General features: G+C 36.5%; 1 protein-coding gene across 1 annotated transcript; it reads left to right on the forward strand.

The window, feature by feature from the left end:
• The first annotated feature begins 3632 nt into the window (after window positions 1-3632).
• On the forward strand, window positions 3633-27132 carry ASAH1 (N-acylsphingosine amidohydrolase 1). The gene is made up of 14 exons (XM_039349383.1): window positions 3633-3806; window positions 9970-10016; window positions 10809-10899; window positions 11272-11358; window positions 13436-13514; window positions 14258-14332; window positions 16121-16166; window positions 16891-17035; window positions 18794-18848; window positions 19011-19092; window positions 21495-21626; window positions 21935-22058; window positions 22923-22979; window positions 24747-27132. The coding sequence occupies exons 1-14, from the start codon at window positions 3741-3743 to the stop codon at window positions 24834-24836; spliced, it is 1176 nt and encodes a 391-aa protein (XP_039205317.1). The 5' UTR covers window positions 3633-3740; the 3' UTR covers window positions 24837-27132.
• Window positions 27133-27538: the final 406 nt, after the last annotated feature.

Raw genomic sequence — 27538 nt, forward strand, 5'->3', positions numbered from 1 at the left:
ACCTCAACACCTGGGAAGATTCTGGAAAAGATAATCAAACAAGAATCAGCGAACACCTAGAGGTAAACAAAGTCATTACTAAAAGCCAACATGGGTTTGTTAAAAACAGATCATGCTAGACACATCTTATTGCATTCTTTGACCCAGTTACAAAATTAGTGGACTAGAGGAATGCTGTGGATATAATTTTCTTGGACTTCAGTAAGGCATTTGATAAAGTTCGTATAGGGTTTCCTGCCTGAGCAGGGGGTTGGACTAGATGACCTCCAAGGTCCCTTCCAACTTTATTATAAATTATTAAATGCAAGAGTGAAAACTTTCTAACAGCGGTTCTCAACCTTTGGGTCGCGACCCCATTTGGGGTCGAACGACCATTTTACGGGGGTCGCCAAACAACGTGATCCGCCATTTTTTCCCTCAGGGGGCGGCACCGTGCATGGGGGTGCCGCCGCGCATGCGCGCCATGCATGGGGGCAGCGCCGCGCATGCGCGTCCTTATGACCAGGGTCGCCGTATAAAAAGGTTGAGAACCACTGACGTAAAACATTCCCTCCTGCTAATTTTGGGCTGTTCTTAAGAGTACACAGACAGAAAGAGGAAAAGAAAAAACAAACAAACATTTTTCTTCACTCCGTTTTTTGGCCAGACAAACAGAGTGAGGTATTTCCTTTTTTGTGGCTTATTTTAAGCAGAATTTCTAGCAGAATTTAAAATTCTTTTCTCTTTGGATTTGAAACAGTTAATAGTCACATTTATCTCACACACAAAGACTTCGACAAACATATATACACAAAGACAAGGAAAACAGAAAAGGAAACAGAAGTCTTAGTTTTACACATCCTACTCATTCCCACCATAAATTTCAGATAACTCAACTTAGGGAAGGCACACATTTTTAACATACCACTTGGTTGCATAGAGAAGAGAGATAGAGAGAGAATCACTATTTTTATTTTCCCTTTTAAGTACCTTTATTTAGCTGAATTGGTTTACCAGCAAAGCCCTAGCAAAGCCCATTTTCACAAATTTGTCTTGCTCGCTTTTTCTTTTTCTTACCATCCAGGACAGGGACTCAGCCTCTATTCCACACCTCGAGCACATCTCCAATAAGTGTCATAATTCCAACTCTCGAACTGCAGCCACCCATGTTCCCCTTCCGATGTGAGGTCCAAACTGGCTCAGTCGGGTTTTTCTTCCAGCAGCACTTCCCAGCTGCTTTTAGCGACAACAGTCCTGCCACCCCACCTCAATTTTTGAGCACTAAAAAATTGCCCAGGAAGACTCTGTTTCCCTACACGGAGTAAGGGCCTTCCAGTAGGGAACTCCGTCGCTTTGCAGACCTTAAAAATATGTTGTCTGAGGAGGACCTGCCACACAGGTACCCGGCCTCCATTTACACCCTGCCTGCAGTTTTTAGATTTAAGAGAAGTCTAGGAGGACCTGTGCTTTGTGCACTAGTACCAGCACCTCCTATAGGTGGGCTTTGCTTACAGGGCCTTACCAGCTGGTTGCCCAAATCCAATTCTCTCATTCACTCACTCCATTCCATTTTCACACAGCCTCTCCCGTTTCCCTAACAAAAGGTCCTACATTCTGGCCAAACCCCCATTCTTTCCAGGTTCTGCCAATTAAACAGATCCTTTCTGCGGCTAGGAAAGACTAGAAGGAGCAAAATACAACTGTAATTGGGAAAAAAGGGTCTTCTCACTCACACACATAGACATACACACATTTTATTTGTTTCCCTGGGCTTTAAACTTAAAATTTAGAGGTACTCACCTTCACCTTCTTTCCAAAGCAGCCCTTGAGCTCAAACCCAAAAACTCCCTTTACTACCCTGGCTCCACATGGGCAAGGCCTGGGAAAGCCGTCTACAGACACAAGGGGTCTGCTTCCAGCAAGATGGGGCTTACCAGTCTCAGTCCTGTTAGAAGTAAGGACTTCATCCTGGTTCATCCAAGCCGGGAATAAATAAGCAAACATGGCGACTGCTTTGGGAAGAAGGTTACAGTTTATTGCAGAAAGATGGTTCTTCAGGAAAGTGCAGAGGAGAGGAGGAGAAGAAGAAGGGCAGGGCACATGGGGCAGTAGGCTTTCATACCCCCTCTAGCCTTGTTTGGAATAGTTTCCTGTTCCTGTGGCATGAACCTTGAGGCTGTTTCTGAGTGTTTGTCTAGGCCTTGATATCTGTGGTTTAATTCTATTATCATATCCTGCTTCCCAGGTGATGGGGCTGACTCCTAGAGTTTGGGTGGGGTATGCAGATCTTCTCTTTTGTCTTCTTGATTGCTCTGGCTTCAACTTTCTGATGGTTTTACATCTGCATTTGTATAGGGCTAAAGTCTTGCTTGGGGCAGAGAGATAGATTTGGGGCCAGGTTTGGTTTTAAAAAGTCCTTTTGAGGAAAAAATATATTTTTCTGCCCTTTTTAATATTTCTTTCTCTGGGCTAACTTCCATCAGTCCTTTGGAGAGGTTAGCTTGGAGTCCCATCTCTGTGGTGCCAAATTGTTGGAAGTAAAGTCTTCATCCTGGTTCATCCAAGCCGGGAATAAATAAGCAACATGGCGACTGCTTTGGGAAGATGGTTACAGTTTATTGAAGAGGCAGAAAGATGGTTCTTGCAGGAAAGACCAGAAGAAAGAAGGACCTGAGCACATGGGCAATAGGTTTTTATACCCTCTGAAAGCCTTTTGTTTGGAATAGTTTCCTGTTCTTGTGGCATGAACTTTGAACTAAGTCTGAGTGTTTTTCTAGGCCTTGGTATCTGTGGTTTAATCCTATTATCATATCCTGCTTCCCTGGTGATGGAGCTAATGACTCCTAGAGTTTGGCTGGGGTATGCAGATTTTAGGACTTTTGTCTTCTTGAGTTTTCTGGCTCCAACTTTCTGATGGCTTTACATTTGCATTTATATAGGGCTGGCCCCTGCTGGAGACAGAGAGAGTTGGGGGCAGGGTTGGTTTCTGCTTTTAAAAATCCTTTTGAGGAAAAATATATTTTTTTGCCCTTTTAATATTTCCTTCTCTGGGGCTAACTTCCCTCAATACAATCTATCATTTGCTGAAAATAATTTGGGTTCTCAGCCCCCTCCCCCATGCATCCAATCTCTGCTTAACTAATCCTCCTTGAGCGATCACTCTTGATCTTCCTCTCTTCTTTAAAATACTCTTTCCAGCATCTCTTTTCTCATCCCAAATCAACTATCACTTTTATCCTTACATCATAATTTTTATTATTTTATATATCCTTCTGATTTCTACAGGGTTCCTCCTTAAATAAGCGTCTTGCTTGAAAGCATATCCTCCAGTAATTTGTATTTCAGGTTCTTTTATGAATTTGGAATATTTAAATGCCTTGGGTGGCTTAAAATGAAAATTTAACCTTTTTTTACAATGGAAAAATGGTGTTCCATAATCGCTATTCATGGGTCCTTTGGATGGAACACTGGTTTTAAAATACATAAAATAAAGCACAATTTCTCACGGAATCCTCATATTAATACCATTTCCGCACTAAATCACGTAGCAGGGAGAAGGAAGTAATCCCATCCCCCCTTCTGGCCTGAATGGTACGTTCCGAATCAAAGTCACTTCCCCCCCCCCCCCAACTGTTAGTAAATTCCGAGCAGCGTGTCATATGAAGGAGCGGCTGCCCCGGGTGGAAATCACGTGTCGGAGGAGCCTTTTTAACCCCCTGAGCTACAGCAGAAGCAATTGGATTTGATCAGCTGGAAGGACGATGCGCTGTTGGGTGTTCCTAGCGGTGGTGGCCGCAACTTTGCTGGCCGTGCGAGCCCGGGATCCGGTGAGTTCCAAGCAGGGCGCCACTCTTCCCTCTCTGCTTCTCAAGCCCTGGGCGGCTGTTCCTTCCTAAATAGTGAGAAAGGGGCTTAGGCTGTTGCGGTGCCTGAGGGGAAATGGAGGGCGAAGGATAAACTCTCGAAAGCGTTGCCGTGTGACTTCGATTGGGGCAAGAGAGAAAAGGGAAAGGGGCTGGTATTGGCTCGGCCGTCTGTCTCCAGGGTTGAAAGTAGGGGAAAGTTTCTGCGCTGTAAGAGCTTTTCTGTTGTTGCTGGATGCTGTGCATGCCGCAACAGAAATTAAGAAATTATAGGAGCTGAAACAAATCTTGTAAAAACTAGAGTTGTTCTAAGAAGGAAAACACCAATACGTGTTTTTTTGTTAAAAAAAATAAAAGTTAAGAGATCCTAGGTTAGTTCCAGATTTACTGGAACTTAAGAAAGACCCAGGGAAATCAGTGAGATGCAATTGATTGCAGTCATTAGTTTCTGCTCTTACTTGGCCAACCTCGAGCTGGGAGAAAAAGTATTTAGTGTGAGTACAATCCATGGCTTTGGATTAGATTAAAATGTTGAAAAAAAGGTTCTGGAAAAAGACACTGGGAAACTATTACAATGTTGTGAACAGGAAAATAATATTGGTCTGCCCTAGTCATAAACTGTGAGGAACTGAAAGAGCTCAACTAATGCTCTTTCTAGATAGGAAAACAGGTTATAGTTCACCAAATAATAGTTCATGTTGAAAAATAAGATCCCATTTTATAAGAGACTTGGTACAAAACAAGCTATTCCATACATTAGAGATCGAATAGAACAGCTTGATGCTCCTTAAATAGAGTGTGTTAATATTTGCCTCCAGTTAATATGGTCATTTCTTGTTTTTCCTGGTGAAGGAGTTGTAGGTCAACAAATCTAGAGTATGTCAGAGATGTTGAGATAGGCTGTACTAAGCAGTCCTCAAAATTGTTTTTAAAAGATGGACCTTGTTAGTCAGATTGACTTCTTCCTAATTCTCAGTTGACTGGCAAAAAAAGGATTGGTCTGAAGGAGAAACAAGCTTATAGTATCCACAAACTTAGGTAGACAGTTTGCAGGTTGCTTGTCAGCCTTTAGAAGTATTGAAGTATGAATTTATACAAATACAAAATAGTGCAGGGTAGTCTTCTGATACACCAAATTAAACAGCATTTAGTAGAAAAGTGCTGCCCAGCTTGAGCAATTTGCCCATTTAATTCAGTGATTGTCTTCATATTCTAACAGTAGATTTCACTTTAAACTTCCTGTTTTACTCAGTACTGCAGAGAAACTGAAACATTATTCTCTGCCTCATTGCATGGTTTGTAAATATTGTTGCATGTATCTTGGTCTCTGAAATTGATTATATAGAGAGAAAAAATTGAATGCTTGGATGGTGACTTATATTCAAGAAATTTCTACTGATTATTTTGAAACTAGATAGTTGTGTGTCAGTAAACCAACTGAAAAATTTAGTAAATGAAAATGTTATTTCTTTTTAAAAGATTAGCTTCATGGGTTTTTTTTTTCAGATTTATCAGGGATACCAATTATTTCAGAATTAGGAACCACTGAAAGCAAATTGCATTTTTTTTTCAAAAAGTAACCCAATTAATTCAGATTTTAAACCGCTTAAAAGTTAAGGTGTTGCACAGCATTAAACCAAATCATACTGGCATACATTACATAAATGCTTGGAGGAGAAAATATGGAATGGATGCCATGATAAGTGTAAAAAGTTCCAAACATACATGAGAGGCAAGAAATGTCACTGTTCTGAAAAGCTCACCTCCATATAAGAAAAACACCTCCATATAAGATCCATTGGGACACCCTCTGAAATGTGTTCTATTTCAGATGGCATCCCAATGGATCTTATATAGAGGTGTTTTGTTTTTTAAAAAAATATTTTTAGTTTACTTGTGTGCATTAAATTATTTGAAAGTAACAAATCAAAGACTGAACAAATAGCTAAAGGACATTCTGGTGCTGCCTTCATGGGAGTTATGAAATTTTTCTTATGGTTAGCATCAGGTATGAGATAAGATGGTTCATAAATACAGTATTTACTGGGATTATGTGCCATCAATCAAATTGGAACAAATTGGCTCAAATCTTTTAAAAATGTTTATGGTTTTTTCGAATCCATGCTAGCAAAACTCAGCTTCTGGCAAAACAGCTGAGATTTCCATCATCTTCTAGCTTTTTGGAGTAGCTTTTTTCCTCTGACTTTGCTATTGCATCTTAAATTATTCAGATGACCAGTGCTTTTTCAGATTCCTAACTGGATTTAAGCATTTATTTTTAGCCTAATTTTGTTTCTAAAATTTTCATGAGCTATTTTACTTGTAGCCCATACAAGAACAAACATTCTTTATTTGAATATTTTTTCTTCTATTTTATTTTTTACATACATATAAATTATTTATAATTATAACTATGTGAAGTTCTAACATGTTCAAAGAGAACAAAATTAAATAGTTTTATGATTCATATAATTCCTGTTTCTTCTGTCTTTCTAGTAATATTGTCAGAATGGTTCTGGCGGTAACATTTTGGCTTGAAATACCAACATATTAATGGCCTATGTGCGGATATATGATGGTACTCCATGTGCCCTTTTTCAGGGATACGCAATTGCAATTTTTCTTGTTTTATTTTCTCTCATAGATCGGGTGACTTGGAACAGAAGTGTAGTGAAGTTTTATTAAAACTTTTAATAAAAAGTAATTTAATGAAGAGTTTTTTGGCTTGTTTCCTTGTACTTAAGAATAGAGGAGCAAAGGATCATATCTCAGTTCATGAAGCAAACATATAATCTTCCTTACACATACCAAAGATAATGCCACCTTAATATTAAAATCAGAGTAGATAATTAGGAACAGGAAGAACATGAGTAACTTCAGACTCAATGAGTTTGTACTTTTCTAGATGCATCTTTGATCTTGCTGCATTTCTCACTCTGTATATTTTAGAAATGTGAAACTGTGCCTTGATTAATAATTCATTTCTTTGCATGATCTTATTTGAGATGCCTTTCTCTTATTTTGGCAACAAATACCTTCCAACATACTTAGAATATTACTTTATCTGCCTATTGTTTGCTTACCTGGTCTTTCTTTCTGTTTTGTATTCATTAATATTTAATTTCTTGAATAAAGAAATTGCTTACCTGTAAGGAATTGTATATAAAAGATACATGAGCCATATATAAAATGATATACGATTAGGGATGTCCCTGCTACAAATTGCTTGTCTTTTAGAAAATAGATGCCGAACTCCATCCAATAGATGTAATCTAGTTTCTGGAAGCTCATTGGTGTCTCAAGTACCTCCCCTTTCTTTCCAAGGCCCCCCTCTCTTTCCTATTATTTGTAGCAAAATCATGCTTGCAAAAGCTAAAGCTGGTATGCCTGCAAACATAGCTCTATCGTGGCCATCATCACCTTCCCTGATGGTGGAAGACATAAGGTCCTCCGCACAAGTGACAAGAACTCTGTGTGCCGATTTTCAGAATGGATCCTTTGCAAGCAAGACTTGCTGGAAATGAGAGGGGAGGAAAACAATTGGGACATTTCTGGACCCAAAATAAATGGTACTTTACAGATGCGCAGCTTCTTAAGAATTTACTGTATCACTGTCTCCGGTTCTGTTTTTTTTTCCCCTTTCATGTTGGTACACCTGCAATGTTGAAGCAATAACTGCTTTGTACCCTTTTTAATAAACATGTATGTTACCTTTGCCGTAAGAGATGCCCTGATTGTGCAGTTTCTCAACATTGTAAAATTCCCATCCTAATATATTCTTAGTTGCAGCACCTTAAACTGAATTTTTGCATTTCTGCTAATGAAGTAGATCATGGAATGGGAAGATTACCACACCACTATTTAACATTGCATAGTTAAATAGAAAGTTGCATAGAAAGTTGTACTTAACTGGTTTTTCACTGCCTTCAGAGACAAGATGCTTTCTTTTCCCACAGAAGATAAAACAACAATATTCTTTCATGTGTATTTGATTTTATTTTTAAATGTTTATTGGGTTGCTTGAAAAAGTCCAGGCTTGAATTGTTGTCATCACTGTGTTTAATTTAGCTGCATAATCTAGTTGAATGATACTTTTCAAGACCTATGGCTTTTTTTTTTTGTTTATTTATTTGGGGGGGTTCTCAGTGGATTTAGAGGTGCACATATTATCAGGAGCAGAATATTTTTGTGAATGTGATCTACATAATATTGCATTAAAAAAACCTTTTATACTGTTTCATTCTAACTTCTACTGCCACATTTCTGGTTTTTGTTAGTGAAGTTAATAAATACATTTAATGAATTTAATATACATTTGATTTAATATACAAATTTAATATACAATTTAATATACAAATCCTCTGACTAAATGCAATCAAAGAGGAATTTATTTAATATGGTTCCTTGCATAACTTTATTCATGGAAGGTGATTATCGTATCCTACCAGCCCCCTCTATCTGGCATCAGGTTTACACTTGGAAAGTCAAGAAAAAATTCTGGAAGCTACTGATGGGAAAGAAATTATACAGAAATTATATGTGTCCCAGGATGATGTTGCAGGATCCAATCTGAGTCTGTCACCATGACCAAAGATTTATTCTTCCAAGCTTTTGGGCTAGTGCTGGAGGCCCTCAGAGTAGAATCTGTTTCGGTTTAATTGGCAATAATTTAGATATCTTGCAAAACTATGCATAAATTAGCCTTATTCTGTTTAACATAGTATCTTAATTAACATATTGCCTTAAATACCTTCACCTAGGTAGGGATTTTATACCATGGAAATGAAAGAAATCCTTGATAATTTGAAGACTGGAAAGGACTAAGTTACTAGGTAGTCTAGATATCTAGACTAGACTAGATATGTTTATAGAAATATATAAATGATTAAAAGATCTAAATATATTTTTAAGTAGCTGCAGTCCACTCAAACAAGCTTCACTACAATCTGCTATGATATTAGACTGAAGTCATTTTCTCACCTATAAACTGAACTCATATTCTCATCTATACAATTTTGTGTTCTCACATATATACCAATATATACCTGTATGGAGCTAATCCATCAAGTCAACTCTTGTTAGGTAAGTCTGCTTCTTCATAAAGGGAAAGATTAAAGCATAAAATTTTTTATTTATATTTCATATTTTTTTAACTGCCCATCTCCTTCAGAGAGGGACTTTTGGCAATTACTCTGCCAGATCTGATATTATCACATCTTACTGTGGGTTGGGTCATAGAAATTCCAGATTTCACATTATTGAAATGTTCATGAATGTATGTTTTTTAACACAAATATTAAAAAACGTAAACACTGATTTAGTGGATATAAGCTTATAAGGATAATCTTTAAAGTGAGTAGCACTGTTACAATAATTATTCTAAGGAAAGATAATGTTGACATAAAATTATTCTAGCACATGCCCAAAAAGGAAGTTTATCTTTTGATTTTACATTTTATAATTTACATTAATTTTAGTTATACCTAGTGATGAGGAACACTAGTTAATTTTTCAGAAAATTCTAGTACAATTAATGATCCTAGTTTTAGAAAAGAATACCAAACCTATTGTTTAAATAAGAAGAGCCTGCTGGCTCCAGAAGATTTGTACTTATTTTACTAGCTATGGTAGCAAATGATTGTGGTGGTTGTATTGCATATTTGGGAAGCTATAGTTGTTTATCCCTGTTTAAATCAATTATAAGTCTCCAACTCAGACAAACTGAAAGCTCTTCCTAATTTATAGCCAAAGTAGCTTTTTTCTAATCCTCTCTTCAGCTACTAAAGGATGGAAAGGAAAACTTTCAGAACTTCAAAGGTCTCCAGTGCTTCTATTAGTAGTTGTTTGAATTAGTCCACATCATACAGTAAAAAACTTTCCAAGTTTATGACTTCCAATACAGTATGTATTACTGTATATAAAGGTTTATGCATCAAAAAGGAGCAGTTTTATAACACAAAGTAAAATATACTGAGGCCTACATGACTTAATTCTTGCACTGTGTGTAGGATTGAACCTACACTTCCTTTTTATTACAACAGCAGAAATTGCAAGGACTCTATAAGTGTTTTGTACTTCACTTATATAAAAATGCAACTTCTTAAAAAGGCTTTTATTTTACTCCCAGTTTGCTGAAAGTTGCAGAATACATGAATATCCTCCAGCTGGACCAACGTATGTAACTTACTAACAACTCTTCTGATATTTACAGATATAAAGAGAACCTGGTTTAGTTAGATAGGAATCTTGAACTGTTTGTACTATATCAGAATTATGGTAGTGTTACAAAGAAAATTAGGATCATCATGTGTTGCATAATAAACATATCTGATAGAAGTAGTCCTTGATTTATGACCAGTTGCTTAGCAACAATTTGAAATTCCAATAGCGCCCCCCCCGTCATGTGGTCACATTTTGGATTCTTAGGAACCAGCCCATGTTTGTGGCTGTTTGCAGAATCCTGTGGTAATTGACCACAATTTACAATGCTTTTTTTTGCCAGAAACTGGTGTTTATTATCAGTGTCCAGCAAAAATGTCTATTGGCCAATTGATTCACTTAATGCTTGTGGTGATTCACTTAGCCACTCCAAAATGGGTGAAAAATTGAACATAATCACATGGTGACCCACTTAACAGCATGACTTATAATTATAATTCTGTATATCTAGAAAACACATATCTCACATCTCAATCTCATATCTGGTGGGATTAGAGAGTAGTTCTAATTAATTCTCTTTAGAAATAACAATTTGTCAAGACAGAAAACAATATGTGCCTGTTTCAATAAACATTAGAGAAATCACTCCAAGTTTTATATAAGATGCACCTTCCTTAAATATTAATGAATTAAAGCTAGACAGCTAAAGTAATTGGGACAATAGTATAAGAAATAATAGATAATAAAATTAGCAGTTTATATGTAACAGTTTGATTTGGAAATTTATGGAAATTCACTTTTTTTCAGGTATAAAGGAACAATTCCTGAATATGTCATAAACCTTGACCTACCACCAAGTGAGAGATGGGTCCAGGTGGTACGTGACAAAAAAAATGAGGTAAGGAACATAGCAGAAAGAATTAAGTTGGCCTAATCACAAGACAGGCATTGTGAGTAAGTATGACCAGGTAGCAAAAATGCGAGTGCCTTCCAACATCACCCTTTGCACCCCTCACTGTCACTTTCCAGGTTGAAATGAGGCAATGAAAGATGTTCAGGAATGTGAATAGATTCCCACTTCAAGGCTTTTTTATTTACACAAAATGAAGGTTCAAAGTGCCTGTGTAAGAATAGATCAGCAGTTTTGTAAATTGTTGTATGTTATTTTTTGCACTTCTTTATAAAGTTTGATATATTTCCATTTAATTGGATCTTGCATTCCATTCCACCAACATAGATTAATCTCTTGTCTTTTCTTACACTCTTGTAGTTAAAGGTTGTAGTGAAGATTATTAGAGATATTGTATTGACATTCATCCCTAATGAGAAATTCGTAGCATCTATGGAGTCAAAAATAGTGAGTATATTTTCTATGTTCAGTTTTGAGAATAAATTAAAAAATTAAATCAAGTGTAACATTTTAGCTACTACTTATGAATGAAAGACTACACCAGTGGATGAAGACTTATTAATAATTATATATGTGACCTGCTGTTTAAGAATATAATCTCAACCAGTAAATATAGTGACTCTTCCTCCCAAAATAAGACTACTTTTTCAGGCAATCAAATGGTTTTTAATGAGTACAGTAGATTTTCCAGACCACAAGGCTCATAAGTACCCCAAATTTGCTAACTCTTGCTTGGAACATAAAAGAATAATCCAGTCTGATTATCTATTGGTGCATTATACCAACTAACAATAGTGGTACCAGGTGTCATTGTTCATTGGCCCAGCCTAGAGTAGCCAGACAGAATAGTCTGGACATGTTCTATATAACAAAATGGATTCTTTTTTTCAACTGAGGCACAAAACAAGTCCATCGATGACCTGTACGTTGTGATGCACTCCAAAATGAGAGGGTTTTTTGCAGAGGGAGGAGGAATATAGATGTAGAGAAATGCATGAAAATAAATAAAATAACCAAAAGCATTTTCTTATATTCCATTAACATTACCTGAAAGTGTTAATGTCATTCAATGTTCCAGTGTTTTAATATGGGCTCTCTTATTGGATTTTCCTGCTTCTATTGGTTTCAGTATAACTTACTCTGAAATTAGAAGGAATTGTCTAGTTGCTTCATTTTAAAACATGAGATTTAATTATTTAATGATCTCACCCATTATCACTACTGTACTCCCAGCTTGTGCAATGTTATGGAAGTTAACATAACGAGTTGGGTGGCTAAAATAGCAATAGCACTCAGACTATATACCACTTCACAGTGCTTTACAGCACTCTCTAAGAGGCTTGCAGAGTCAGCATATTGCCCCCAACAATCTGGGTTCTCATTTTATCGACCTTGGAAGGATGGAAGGCTGAGTCAACCTTGAACCGGTCAAGACTGAAGGAATTGAACTCCTGGCAATGTGAGCAGAGTTAGCCTGCAATATTGCATTTAATGTCTGCACCAAGATAATGAAGGAGAACAGAAAAGGGAAAGATAAACTTGACAAGCCCAGTATGAGCTTTAAACTACATAGTTAAAATCAATTGGCTCCATGTATTTGGCCATCATAAAATCACTCTCTTCCATTTTCCTACTGTGACATTTTCTTTTGAAACAGAAGTGAAGGCTCTTACTAAAGAGTGCAATATGTTACTTTATAAAATAATATTTTATTGTTGGTTTGGGATGGTCTTCAACTGACCTCCTGGATTCAAAAAAAAAGACAACCATGTAGAATTTAGAACTTTCAGCAGTTTTGGTTTCCTAGAAGTATTTTCATATTTCTCTGGTTGACTTGTCTTTGAAAGTCCGTAGCCAAATGACTGGTTTCAATGGTTTTTTTTTCCTGTTCTTTATCATCCTTATGTGAACATTTTTCAGAGATTCAGACGTTACAATTAATGAAATAACAGTAAAAGAAAGATGTAGTGTAGTTTATAATTTTTCAGCAATTTCAACTATTCTGAAACACAACAGTGTTAGTCTTTGTTCTTTCTATGATATCTAAAGAAGAACGAAAGAATAATTGCAGTACTTCTACCAATGAATGATATTAAATCATATGAGTGGTTCTTTAGACTTTTTTATACTGGATTAGGCTTTCCATGAGTGGCAGTTGTGCTTAACTTTCAAAATGGACTGCAGTAGGCAGGCAGAAGTACATTAGGGGTGGAAGAACATGACAGATATGGCAAGGGATAGTATTTTTTTTTAAATGTATGGTGAGTGAATTGAGGAAGGATCATTGGTTTGTGTTTGTGTTAAATGTATTTTAGATTAGAGTACAATGTTTGTATTTCTTGCCTGAACCTGTGAGAAAATACACATGTAATTTTATCAGTAAAATAGCAGCTGCAGAAAAAGATGTTCAGGAGCCATAAATTGTCTACTGCAAATTACCCAGAGTGAAAAAGTAAAGTTGAATTTTTTTAGCATATATCATAATTTGTCAAATCTAACTAATTAATTCATGGTTTCCTTTTAGGGTTGGTTATGCTCTACCCTTCCCTATCCTTTCAATGAAGAAATAAAAGGCATTGCTTCTGCTATTGATGCTTCTTTAGGTAATTTCCATATCCCTATAGTATTTGACTTTCAAATATAAAGGTTCCTTTGTTGCCACAGTTTAGCTACTCCAACAATCTGTGTTGAGGTTCCAGCAAAGGCATGGATCTTCAGTGCCCAGGTGTACAATCTGCATGCACTAGAAAATATGCATAAAATGAGATAATTAATTCAAATGAAGAAATGCTAATCCATTAATTACTTCCATTAAATATCAGCCAACAAACACTGAATAAAGTCTCAAATGTGCATTATATTTTTTCTAATTTTCTTGCAGGAAGCATAATGTTTAAAACATTTAACTTCATGTATTGGAATATCTGATCTCCTTTACCTTGTAACCTTTTTCCTTGTTTTTCATAAATTGCAAAATAATTTAGAAAGGCATACTAGTTCTAGAAAGGCATGCTAGACAATTTATGAACACATACAAATTAAAAGTAACATCATATAAGGTTTATAAATTCTTTTTATAGGCAGATAAATATTGTATGAAATAGTATCTTATGTAGTTTCTAATCATTCTCAAAATAAGAGAAAGGAGTAGCACAGATTTCTTGTATGCCTTTTCAACATTTTTGACAGTTTATAAGTTATTTTTTGTTATTATTTTTCTACCTATAATCTAGAGCCACCTTTGATTAGCGTTGCCAGATTATATTCTTGCTTTGGTTTGTACACATTTGTCTATATATTTTATTGAAAATTCAATAATCTTTCCTTTTGCTTTCCCACTGTACAGGTGATATTGTTGTGTTCAACATCTTCTATGAGATCTTCACAGTGTGCACATCCATAATAGCTGAAGACAAAACAGGTAGGCAATGCCTATATAGCTATTGTGATTCATTTGAGAATGCAATCTCAAAACATACGAAGCATCACTTGAAACACCATCAGACTTGACAAAATAACGACTAGTGGACTGCAAAAGGCACCATACTTTTTTCAGTGTCGTTATGACTTCAATCATTCATTAAATGGATGGTTGTAATTTGCGGACTACCTATATCACGGGTCGGCAACCCGCGGCTCTGGAGCCATATGTGGCTCTTTCAGCCTTCTACTGCGGCTCCCAGTCCTCCGCCATTTGCAGAGAGAGAGAGAAACAGAGAGAGAGAGAGGTACTTGTGCTTCCCTTCCCTCTCTCTCTCTCTCTCTCTCTCTCTCTCTCTCTCTCTCTCTCTCTCTCTCTCTCTCTCTCGGGAGGGGGGCTTTAAGGCTGCGGCCCTTCTGGACCTCCGTCTTCTTGCAGGTTTCAACCAACGGCTTTGTATCTTGTCGAGGTGCCCAGGCGGTAGCCAAACTAGCTGCAATCGGAATACGCAGATAAAGCAGCATTACGCTGGCATTGAAGGCAAGCAGAGGCAGTGAACAGAGTAGGCAGGGCTCACTCCCAACGTCTAGGCTGGGACCCGGGGCAGCTCCTTCAGACTAACAGACTGCCTGTAGCTAAGCACTCGGAGCTGGCAGCCTGGCGAGCGAGTCTAACTGCATGCTGTGGCCAAGCTGCTACCAAAAAGACCACCCCCATTTCTCCTCTGCCGCTTGCAGCAGAACCCCTTCTGCTAGCGGCATGATGCCCGCAGCACCTGCTCCCTCCCCGGCCCACTTGCCTTTCCCTCGCTCCACCTCACCCGGGTCCTGCTTCTTCAGTAGTGCCTCCGCCCAGCGGGGCTCCTCCATCTCCCGCAGTCGGGATGCCACTGCCTCGTCCGCAGGAGGCCAGCCCCGGGAAGGGCACGTGGCAGAGGAGAAATGGGGGTGGCCTTTTTGGCGGCAGCTCGGATGCAGTGTGCAGTAAATTAAAATGTTTTTTTAATTAAGATATGAGGTATGGGGATAATTATGCTGTATTTAAAGATAGTAAATAAGCTACTGAAATTGTTTTTACCTGTTGGAATGAAGGAGAAAGGTTTTTTTTTCCCTTTCTCCTGTCCTTTTTTTTCCCCTGCAATTTTTTTCTTTTTTCTTTTTCTATTTGTAGTTTTTATAGTTTGCACCAGCTTTTTATTTCATAAATATGAAGAGGACGCAAATAGACATTGAGTATTTTATTTGAAAGTAACCTTCGACCCATTGTCTTTTTTTTTTTGGAGTTTAAAATGTTTTTGTTGCATGCAGAAATAAAAATTTGTTTTCTTTGTAACAGTTCATTGATTTCATAAATGCAACACACTATAGTTTTTTTATACATAGCATAAAGGTAAAAAAAGATATATATCTTCATTTTAGATGTCAAAAGGGTTTTGTGGCTCCCAGTGTTTTCTTTTCTGTGGGAAACGGGTCCAAATGGCTCTTAGAGTGTTTAAGGTTGCCTATCCCTGACCTATACTAAGGCAATAAAGCCTGGTACTGTGCCCAGGCCCAGGGTCCAAGGGGTGTGAAAGGTCTCATCTCCTGGTTGTGTTAACAATCATTAATAGTGATATCTCCCTCTTCAGCGATATTTTAATTTTTGTATTTATGAGGAGAATTTGTTTTTAACTTATTTTATAATATTGTTTGCTGCCCCCAGAATTATTTGCTGAGATAGTTGGCCTTCAAAATTGAGTAAATAATTAATGATTAAACATTTTTTCAAATTTGTTTTGTTTTCAATCAGGAAAGCTATACCATGCTAGAAACCTTGATTTTGGACTGTTTCTTGGGTATGTAACAGCTGCAAGATTATTATACTTCTTTCTGATTGCTAGTATTATTTGTGTCTTCAGCATAGTGATACTTTCCATTTTTCTTTAAGGCCATGTCTTGTTGAAATTACGTGACAATGCATGTTGAATCTCTTATTTACATGTGAACTGAAATTGAGGATTAGTTTTGTTTTGGGCCCTACACATTACCGAGAATTTGATGTCTAATAGCAAAAATATTAGTGCCAGTATTTGCAATTTCAGAGATGCAAGTAATAGTTTATACATTTCCTGGGTATAAAACTGGAAGGTCACCGTAAGTTTTACAGAACATCCTATCTGCATATGTACTTTTTGTTTTTTAATCTGTCATGGCAGATTACATCCTGTTTTGTTTTGATATTAACAATTAACAAGGCACTAGGGTGTCCTGATCTTTCTCAATAGAGTTAGCCAGAGCATTATGTTCTACACAGCATAGAAGAATTTTAAGATTTAGTGCTCGGAGTAAAATTCAGTGTTAATGAAAAACAAGCCTGAATGGGATGAGGAAACTAACAATGTATGCAAACTTTTCCATTAACTAGTGAGACGGGTATTACATTTGACTAGTGTTATGTAGTCCTTGTTAAGTGAGCAGCACATAGATTACTAAATAATTAAGTTTTTCTATTGAATGAAGCTGCCAGAAAGAACTCCATATAGTTTTGAATATATATTTATTTCCTATATTTAATTGTAGGTGGGATATACAAAATAATTCCTGGCACACAACGCAGAAGCTGAAGCCATTAATGGTATCATTGGATTTTCAGAAAAACAATAAAACAGTATTTAAATCTGCAAATTTTGCTGGCTATGTGGGAATTGTATCTGGAATTAAAAAAGTAAGTATCCATTTATCAATTTATTGATCTATACCAGAGGTCTGCAACCTTGACAACTTCCACAAGACCCCTGATCTATACAACTTCCACAAGACCCCTGATCTATACAATGTAAATGGCATTCTGATCTTAATAGTACAGAAATATCATAATTTATTACTCTCAACCTGAACATATTTAAACTTGGGCAGGCAGGTGCCTGGTTTCGCTTTTTTGTGACTGACAGCCAAAGCCTGCCACAGAACTTGCAAAGCATAAAGTGTGCAAATTTTTAATATCTGAAAAAGGGTCTGCTCTTATTTTGCCTGTTTATTTATTGCAACATATATAAAAATCAATCATTTTACCTTTTGTGCTTGAGTTCTACAAAGGTAAACAGAGCAAATCAGATCAAATATTACATGATTGGAGAGATGAAGAGATTAATTTTGGCCTAAAACTTTCTTGGGTTGCATTTTTTGTTCACGAAGTATATTTATTTGACAGATAGTTTGACTAGGAAATGAAATTTGTATCCTGCAACTTTCTACAATCCAGGCTGCCACTGGAAGTGCCTCATGCACAAGAAAAAATAAAACAGGCATACTTAATGTTATATAAATATGTTTGCTTCAGCTTGATGTTCTGCAGATTGGGCAGTGAGATGGAAAAATGGTTCAATTGTTGAATATTCCTCTAAATGTCAGGCTTGGTCCAAATTCATTTTTCTTTTTGAATCAGAAACACTCTTCCCTGTTCTGAGGAATTATTTACATGAATAATTTTTAAAGAAACATGACATTTTCAATTTCTCATTTTCTCTGTTCTGGTAATCTTAACTGGGGTAACAGATCAGAATAGTTGACAGTGAGTTAATGGCACAATCATTTTGCAGCCCCTGTGAAGGCACTATGAGGCTCAAGCATCTGTCTGACCTCTGTCATGAGAATTTCTAACTAATTTCACACAGTTTATTGCTTCGAGTTTATTGATGGTTTGGGAATTGGCACATTCTTTGAACTGTGAACTTGTAAACAATGGCTTTGGGTTTGGGTAGATGAGCCAGTTTTAGTTTACTAGTGAACCACTGTTAAACAAGGTATGATTGGATTAACACGTTAATCTTGTTAATCCAATGATGCTCTTGCACACAAACATATAAATATCCTAAGGTATAATTTCCTTATTTAAGCAACCCTCATTGTCTGAATTCACACAGTTTGTTATATCAAACTATTGTTTACAATTAATTGAGGCTGGTGTCACATAGCACATTAGATTATAAACCAGCATTTATGTATGATTTAGTCCACTGTGTGCAAAGCTATGTACACAATCATGGTGAACTGTGGTTTGTTTAATTGTGCCTTATTGCATAATTTATAATTGGTTTGCACATCATTGCAAGCCAGAACTCATTGCTTATCGTCACAAGGATGGATTCAGTGTTTTATGCCATATCAAAGGATCATATGATGGCTTAAAGCAGGGGTGCCCAACCGTGGCAACTTTAAGATTTGTGTACTTCAACTCCCAGAATTGGCTGGCTGGGGAATTATGGGAGATGAAATCCTCAAGTCTTAAAGTTATCGAGGTTGGACACCCCTGATTTAAAATGATTTATTAATAGAATCATAGTATATATAAATAGTGGAGCCCAAAGCTTTCTAATAGGAAGTCTTCTAGTCATGTAGTGCTCCTTTTCATTAGATATGAAAATATTAGAAATGAATTTACTTTATTCAAGTAAAGTATTGCATTAATTGGCTTCTGTTTTAGGGCATGTTTACATTGACCATGAATGAGCGATTCAGTCTTGATGGAGGTTACATTGGTGAGTATCCCTAATGAACTGCTCTTGTCTAAAGGAAAATATCAAGAGAGAATCATTTTATTAAGAGCAGTCCTAAATCCCTCAGATTATCAATTATGTCTGAGTTAAGATTCAAGAGATGAGGTGTAACTGAATAGAACTAAAACTCTGGATCTTTTACAGGAATCTTTGAGTGGCTTATTGGCAAGAGAGATGGTTGGTGGATGAGTTTTCTCACCAGAGCTGTGTTGGAAAACAGCACAAGGTAACATGTTAGATGCTTAAGCAGTTCAAAATAATTAATTGTTCTGTAACTGCTGTAAAGTAGCTCAGAAACCATTTATTTTATTTGCACTCTTCTCTACTTTTTAATCTTTCTTTTTAAAGAAAGATTACAGAATCTTTCGTTCTCTATAATTTCATTATTTTTTACTTATGTGAAATTCTTTAATAAAAAATATTCAAAAGTTGCTTAAGCAGCAGATGTGACTATATATTGGTGTTGCAACTAATACTGTTTTATGTTTCTGCAAAGTTAACCATGTGGGATTTTGTCATCAGTTTTTTTTCCAAAAATTGGGATAAGATAAGTTGCACAAGATAAGTTATGAATCATTTTGCTTAGATAATGATTATTTTAAAAAAATTGTCAACTCCTAGCAAATCTAGAAATAGATTTTCTCCATGACATCTGTCCCCTACTTAATCTTTTAGGTTGCATTCATCAGCACTGTAACAAAATCCATCAATCTTGCTGCTAATCTTCCGAGAGTTCTCTTTCTTCTCATCTTTTTAAGCATTAGCATTGTCCCCAAAGAGCTAGGTCTTCACATAAGGTGTCCAAAGTAGGATAATTTGATAATTCAATCTCTTTGATAACTTTATTTTCAATTTTAAGGCTGCTTGTTCTACTTGTCATTAGTTTTGTCTTCTTTAAATATAATTTTAGTCCCTTTTTTATTGTGTTCCTTGACTTTTATTGCTAAAGATCTTTTGTATATTTGGCTATCAAGGTTCATGTCATCAGCATAGCACAGGTTATTAAAGCTTGCTGCTCCAATTTTAAGACCACATTCTTCTTCCAATCCAGCTTCCCTTAATAGATATTCAGTACAGTGGTACCTCGGTACACATAGTTAATAGGTTCCAGGAGGCGCGATGAGTACCAAACATATTTTTTCCATAAGGAATAAAGAAGTGAGTCATAAGGCAGCCAACACTGACATGTTCTAGCTTGTGCATTGAGTACAAACAAAAGATGAGCATCGGGACAAAATTTTCTCATCAAAATGCATTGAGTACCAAATTTGATAAGTTTCAATATAGGTTCCACTGTATATAGGTTGGATAAATAAGGGGAAAATCAAACTCTTTTGCCAACTTTTAGCGAGTCTGTTTCATTATGCTCTGTCTGAACTGTGGTTTCCTGACCTGTACATACTGTTAAGTTTCTTGTGAGAACAATGAGCTTTTTGGGATTGCCATTTTTCTGAGCACATTCCACAACTTGACATGAATAACACAGCAAAAGGCCTTTTTATAATCAATGAAGCACATAGCATCTTCTTTTTCATATTCTTTGGCTTTCTCGGTTATCTCATCTGCAACAGCAATGATGCTTTGTGTTCTTCAGCCTTTTCTAAAGCCTGTTTGGACATCTGAGACCTCTTTTTAATGTAGGACTATAATTATTTTGTTAACATGTGAATGTAGATATCTTATCCATTGATTTATTTTTAGGACAATATTGAATACAGCCAACACATCATGGTTGGCTTGAGTCATATTTTCTGATTTGTACACAATCACATGTTGATCTTGTGATCAAACTCTACTTCTCCTTTTTATTCTGATTGATCTTCATTGCTGCCTCTGAATAGCAGTATAATTATTTGTCATAGAAGAGGGGGAAAATAGGAGAAACCATCTTTCCCATTATTCTATTGGCAGCCAAAAAACCACATTAGAGTCACATTACGTCATGGGAGCTCTACTAGTAGACGGACTAGAGGAAGTGTTATAAAGATACTATTTGTATCCCTTGTGGCTTTCTTACCATCAGTTGCCATGGTTCTAATCCTTTTTAAATTAGCCATGCTGTAACTATGTCCTCCAGATAACATAAAACTGCCATTCCTAGAAATGACACTGAGAATGACTAATATTTCTGGTAGATTCCAAGTTTGGTAAAGCTACTTGAAAGTTTTTCAGTATCTCTTTGCTTCTTGCCTGTTTTCTTGGGAACAATACAATGCAAGTTGTCTTTCCCCTTTGTCTTTTGCAGTAGAACAATATATCTCTGTCCATCCATCCATTTATTCTTATACACTGCTCTATATGGTACATTCCCAAACTAGTCAAAGATTATTAGATCCCTGGGTATAGGTATCTCTTCTTTCCCCATCGCCCAAATCATGCTACTGAAACTTACAAGTACTAATGACTTGGTAATCACTTTTTCCCATTAATTTTTGCTGGGAAAACGAAGAGAAAGCCCATTAAACAGCCATTTTCACAGTCTTATGCTGTAAATAATAGAAGGATGTGTAGCACACAGCCTCCACAAACATATTTCCTATTCTTGCTGTGTATGGAGCATTTTGTTTATAATGTGCATGTCAGGTCTGCTTCTTGTAATCATTACATTGTTTCTCTTGTTGCATATAGTTACGAAGATGCAAAGGATAAATTGGCCAACACAAAGCTGCTGGCTCCAGCTTACTTCATACTAGGGGGAAACAAATTGGATGAGGGTTGCATTATTACACGTTCTCGAACTGCTGCTTTAAACATTAAGAAGTAAGTATGGCCACTAAGGGAAATATCACTATTGCCTGTAATAGCATGTGTTAAAACAGCCATGTTGATATTTACAATGCAATAAAGGAGGTGGTTTTAGCCAGTTTTTGTATTTGTTTTCAATCTCATTATATCAGCTGTGTTTTAATAGTTTTAAGTTTTCTTTTTAAAGATGAAATGTTTCTAACTCTATGAGAAAACTGTTTGGGATGTACTTTTTAAGAAAAAGCTTGAATTTAGCTGCTAATATTTTAGAAATATGTCATACTCTTTTGTAGAAAATGCTAATATTTATCTTTTATTTCAAGTTTGGATACAAAGAACGGCAACTGGTTTGTTGTAGAAACCAATTATGACCCCTGGAAGCTTCCACTTGTTATAGATGACCGGAGACACCCTGCAATTAATTGCTTGAATCAAACGGGTCAAGAGGTAATGCTGTGTAATAGGAAAGATAACTATGCGGAGAACTAAAGCCATTAATTTGATTCTCTATGCAAGCTGGTGTCAAGATGGAATGTAGAAGTACCATTAAAAGAACAGCTGATGTTTGTAACAGTTGTTCCATATAGTCAGCAAATGTACCGCAACATAACCATATTTGATATAGCATATTTGCACTAAATTAAAATATGGCTTCTATTTTACTTATAGATCATAGTTTATAATCCATACTTCAATCCTAAGAAACATATATTTTCTTCTAGTTTGTTTTAGAGCAGTAAACTAGTTTTAAACTATACTTTGTTATCTTGTTGACTGGAATTATAATTTAATGACAATGCATGATTTATGAGTTTCTGACATGTTTTTGTGGAACAACTGAATGTCTAAAACATGCAAGGGACAAGAGGGTTAGAAAGGAAAGCGAGTTTTTTTTAACAAACTACAAATTTGAACTAGCCATGTCTATCACAGAACTGAATCTTATGTTAGGCATGGCTAGTTCTTGTCTTGTTTAAGAAATAATGAATTAGTCTCATGTATTGAATGCAAACAATATGGTTAATAGAAATAATTTTCATTCTAAAATTCAGCTAAAATACCTTGAGTTTGACTGACACAATAAACTATTAATAAGCCTAGAACTATTTGTTTATTCTACAGCTGGCTGGATGACAACATCTCAAAGCAGATTCTTGACTCTGTCTATGATGCAAAAATCATTTAGGATGGGACACTTGTTGCTGAAATCAGAGATTAGTTAATAGTATTCTGTACTACAGCTACTCTAAAGATTAAAACAGAACTTTTAATTTTTGGTTTTAATCTTTACTCTTTTGCCTTCCTTAACAGAAAATCTCATTACCAGGTTTATACAACATTCTCTCCACAAAGCCTATCCTCAACAAGGTAACATTGTTTATTTGATTTTTATTTATACCTCACCTTTATATTTTTATAAACAACTCCAGGCAAGGAACATATCTAATAGTCCTCCTCCTCCTCCTATTTTCCCCAACAACAACCTTGTGAGGTGGGTTGGGCTGAGGGAGAATGACTGGCCCAAAGTCACCCACACCCTTGCTAAGGAGGGACTAGAACTCACTATCTCCCAGTTGCTAACCTGGTGCAGTAACAAAACTGGCTGTCTAAACTTTTAACTCCTTGTTAGATGCATCCTAAAAGAATTCCATTCATTCTTGTCTATCTGCCTTTGAATTGTTCCATTTGCTCTTAAACTATTGTTTTGAGCATTTTTGTTTTGCTTAATCCATTATGTGGTTATAGAATGGGAGACAGCAGAACTTGTCTTTTAAACTGGGGCAGTAAATTGTTGCAACTGGAGACACATCCCCCCCCCTTTTTGGTAATCAACAGAGTTCAAGGATATACTTTTGGATAGGCAGGATGTAGTTTCATGCACTTCTTTTGCTGATCTCTTTGAGAGAGAGAGAGAGAGAGAGAAGAATCACATTAGGTCAGTGATTGCCACTTAACGTCACAAGACTAAGTCAATAAAAGGGACCTGAAAGTTTTAAAACTGTTACTCCAGCTGCAGTTTATGTGTTCTTTGCCTTGACAGGTCTGTAACTCATGTTCATGTATGCTTGCAGCCAAAGATTACTGTATTCCACTATTTTCCTGTCATACTATTTTGGGGATGCAGGTGACACTGAAAGCCCCTGTGAGCAGCTTTCCTTCTCCAGGAGGAAAAGCTAGGCCTCAGAAGTCATCCTTGGATGACTTAGATAATATTTACTCTGAATCCTGTTAAATCTATGATGCAAGATTACATTTTTTCACCATTGTGATAAGTTCTACTTTTTGCAAAGATAGAAATGCCACAAATCTAGTGGGGTTTGTTGTTCAGTTGATTAATTGCTTTTGATTTTTTTGTGATATAATGGATGTTATTTGCTTAGCATGGTCCAGCTAGCACATGATCTGTTTCTTAAATTTGTGTAAGGTCATGTAATGGCAAGCAAATCTTCATAATTTTTCTCAAGATTTTAACTCGAAGTGGTTCTGGCCCAGGGACACAATTTCTTTTTCTAAAGTAAAAACTAGGCATTAAACATGACTGTGACTGTAAACAATATGTGGCATGAAAACATATTTCAATCAGGGCTTTGTTGTATTGTGGCAAATTAGATATATTATTATTATTATTATCTTTATTGTCACTTTAAATGTACACCAATTGGCATACATCAAAATGAAATTTCATTGCATACAGCCCTCAAAAGGTCACCACCTCTGATATATACTCCTTGTTCATGGCCAGCTCAAGTTTCAGAACGTCCATTTTAGTCACTAGGGAGTGATGGCAAACAGGACAGATGGAAATGGAGCTCCGTGTGGATTAGCCCTCAAATTAGCTTGTATTCCTGCATGACAACCTTGCCTCCTTTTCTTTTTCTAATCCTGTCTCTTCCATCTTTTTCTTAAAGGGGCCTCACTCCTTTTTGCCCCTGGAGTACGCTGCCGCCTCCAACTCCTCCAAAAGCCTCTCTCCCTTCCTCTGGGCTTATCTTACTATCCGGACATATCCTAAAGCACAACAGCCCTAATGTAGCATAAATATTGAAAGGAGAGGGTTATTATTTTGAAACAATATTTGACTTTATCATATTGGCAAACTTGACATTTTTATATGAAACTTTCTCCCTTATTTAGTTGACAGTCTCAACCACACTGCTAGAAGTTTCTGAAGGCCATATAGAGACTTACCTGAGGGACTGTCCAGACCCCTGCAGTCCCTGGTGAGGGCCACTAGTCTTCAGAATACAACTCATGGAAGAGGATCCCTTGCTGGGTGAACAGTGGCAGATGTTTCCCACTGCCGAGAGCCTAGAGCCTCTTCAACTACAGTTATGTCTCCAGAGAAACCTGGATTTAAGTGCTTGCAATTCAACCAGCAAATTAACCCAGTCTGCTTTCCAAATGTATACTTTTCATTGTATGAACCTTAAACAGGGTTTGGGGCTTCTGCTTCTTCCTCTTTAACATCAGTTGATCCTTGTTTAGATACAGTGTTACTAGAAAATTTCTTAAGGCAAGTATCTAATTGAAGTTTGTCCTATGAATCTTTATTCAGGAGTAAGTCCCATTGTATTTGGTATGCAAGGTGTGTTTTAAGCAGATATGTATGGGATACAGTTTTAGGAAATCATGACAGCTTGAACTGGTATTGTCCAATCCTTTGAAAGAACTGTTTGCCTTCTCCTTTGGCTGCCACCTACTTTGGTACATCAATATGTGAAATAGTGCTTTGGAATTTTTTACTCCCTCTACACCTGCAGACTTCCACCTACTCAGCCGTGCCTCAGAGGAACAGCATGGCACTCCTCTGCACTTAACAAACATGCCTGGAGCTTTCCAGGGTGTTCCCTCTGATATTCTTCCGAGATTCCCAGTTACTTCTGCATCTATGACTGTCTCTCATCTTCAGCCAGAAATTTAAACTAAATGAATATCTTTAAGTAGTAATTATGAGGGAAGCCACATTGCTGTTTTCCCATAAAACATAATTGGCTAAGATGGCAGATGAATAGTAGTTTGTGGGCAGTCTGGTGAGGCCAACCATGCTCCCTGCTCTCTCTCACTGTGATGTGACCTCCAGTTGGGCAGGCAGTCACGTTAAGGCATATCAGTAAGTGTGGTGTGTTCCAGTGCACCGTCTCAGACTTGGTATATTTTTAGTGATACTACTTGTTAGAATGAAACTGAATGTTTCAATTCTGTTAATTGGTATTAAAAATATATCATTAATATGTACTTGATAATTTTGCAATTAAAAAAATAAATTACATTCTTGTCTGTCTTATTGAAAGGAAGTGATATTGCAGTGATAAACAATAGTGTTGCATTTTCTAAATAACTTTTTTTTCAGTGTTTACTAAGCTAATATATGAATCAGTATCATTACTTGACTACATAACAAATTAAACTTTTGATAATCTTAAAAATGGCCCTTTTAAAGCAAGCCATGTGCATATTTGTTTGGCTATCAGCAAATAATTCTATTATAATTTGTATGAAGTTGAAGGGATGGATGAGGCAGAATAGCCTTCAAGGCATCTGTAAATATTGAAAGTGTCAATGCTGCAAATACTGTGTGTTCTTTGGAGACTTCTTGCTTTCCTGAAAGAAAATCCTAAGTACTTGACACACTGGTGGTTTATTCCCAGGCATGGGAGATTAGCTGAGTAAATGTTGATACAAGAGAGCTTAATGTTTAAGAGCTTAATGCCAAATAATCCAGATGATGTGAACTAACCTGACACTCTCTCATCTGCAATTTTTAATTACTGCCTAAATAAGAATTTGCTTTTGCCTAACAAAGCTTTTCTAAAATATGTCTGAGACATATTTCCATAGCATGTTTAACTTGCCCCACTTGCTGGTTTAACTCATCCCACTCTATTGCAGTTTATAACCTACGCCTTCTGTAGGATGTAAAATGTATACGTTTCTTCTTTGATCTGATGCTTTTAAGATTCATTACATCTCATTAAAATTGTTAGATAAAATCTTTTCCATTGTGATAATTTGTATCTATGAATCAGGTAAATCTTTTAAAATCATATTTTATCAGGCAAACAATGCTGCACTTCTGGGTGAGTAGGTAAGATATGCAGCTTAAGCCTTTGTATTTAATAGCTGTGCTTAGCTCTGGTCAGGGACTGATAAAATGTGCTTCAGAACTCAAGGAGCTTGAACTTAGCCTCTCTGCAAAGCAACTCTTCCCAGAAAGAGTGTTAAATTGTAGATAAATTATATATCTGCATCTATTTGCACTCTTAAAAGCTTGGGAACAGACTCTGACATGTTGCATAGCCATGCTTTTGTACATCAGTGTGTATACATGAGAGAAAAAAAATCAATAGAAATATTCATTCAGAAGGAAGCAAAGACTAGTTTATTTTTTTCCCTCACGGATAAAAAATACATTTCACTGAATTATGTTCCTAAAAGTTGTTTCCTAAATGAGAAGTCTCATTCTGTACATACTCTACAAAGTGAATTCACAAAAATTAATTAAATTTTATCTGTCTTTTAACTAAGCATGTCAAAATCTGCTGATTTCAACGTTTCTCAGTCTGTCAGAACCAGTTCTGCTTCAGCTTAATTCCTAGGGCATCTTTACTCTGCAAACTTAAAACTGGCTAAAGAACTTGAACACGCTAAAATTCCTTTAAGATCTCCTAGATATCTAAACTTTTACCATTAAATTCCCAGCCTGGGGCCTACCTAATGTTTATTACTACAACTTTTCCTATTGCAACACAGGTCATGATACTGGTCAGTGCACATTGTAGTGTAACATATGTGTCATGCTGATTGGTAGCATTGGTAAGGAGGCTGGTTGAGGAATACTGACCTGGTTGCTTGCCATGCAGTTATGCTAAGCCATAACAAGGAACAAAGCAGCTTTCCAAGAAAATTTGAGTTGATGCCGTTTCCAT

This window comes from Crotalus tigris, unplaced genomic scaffold (genome assembly GCF_016545835.1).
Source record: "Crotalus tigris isolate CLP2741 ecotype Arizona unplaced genomic scaffold, ASM1654583v1 scf7180000018268.1906537, whole genome shotgun sequence".
Lineage (NCBI taxonomy): Eukaryota > Metazoa > Chordata > Lepidosauria > Squamata > Viperidae > Crotalus > Crotalus tigris.

What these genes read in the sequence shown, in the direction of transcription:
- ASAH1 (XM_039349383.1), top strand. Translation starts at nt 3,741, where the DNA reads ATGCGCTGTTGGGTGTTCCTAGCGGTGGTGGCCGCAACTTTGCTGGCC. An exon ending in TATCCTCCAGCTGGACCAAC is followed by an intron (nt 10,017 to 10,808) that starts GTATGTAACTTA and finishes ACTTTTTTTCAG; the next exon opens with GTATAAAGGAACAATTCCTG. An exon ending in GCTGCTTTAAACATTAAGAA is followed by an intron (nt 21,627 to 21,934) that starts GTAAGTATGGCC and finishes TTTTATTTCAAG; the next exon opens with TTTGGATACAAAGAACGGCA.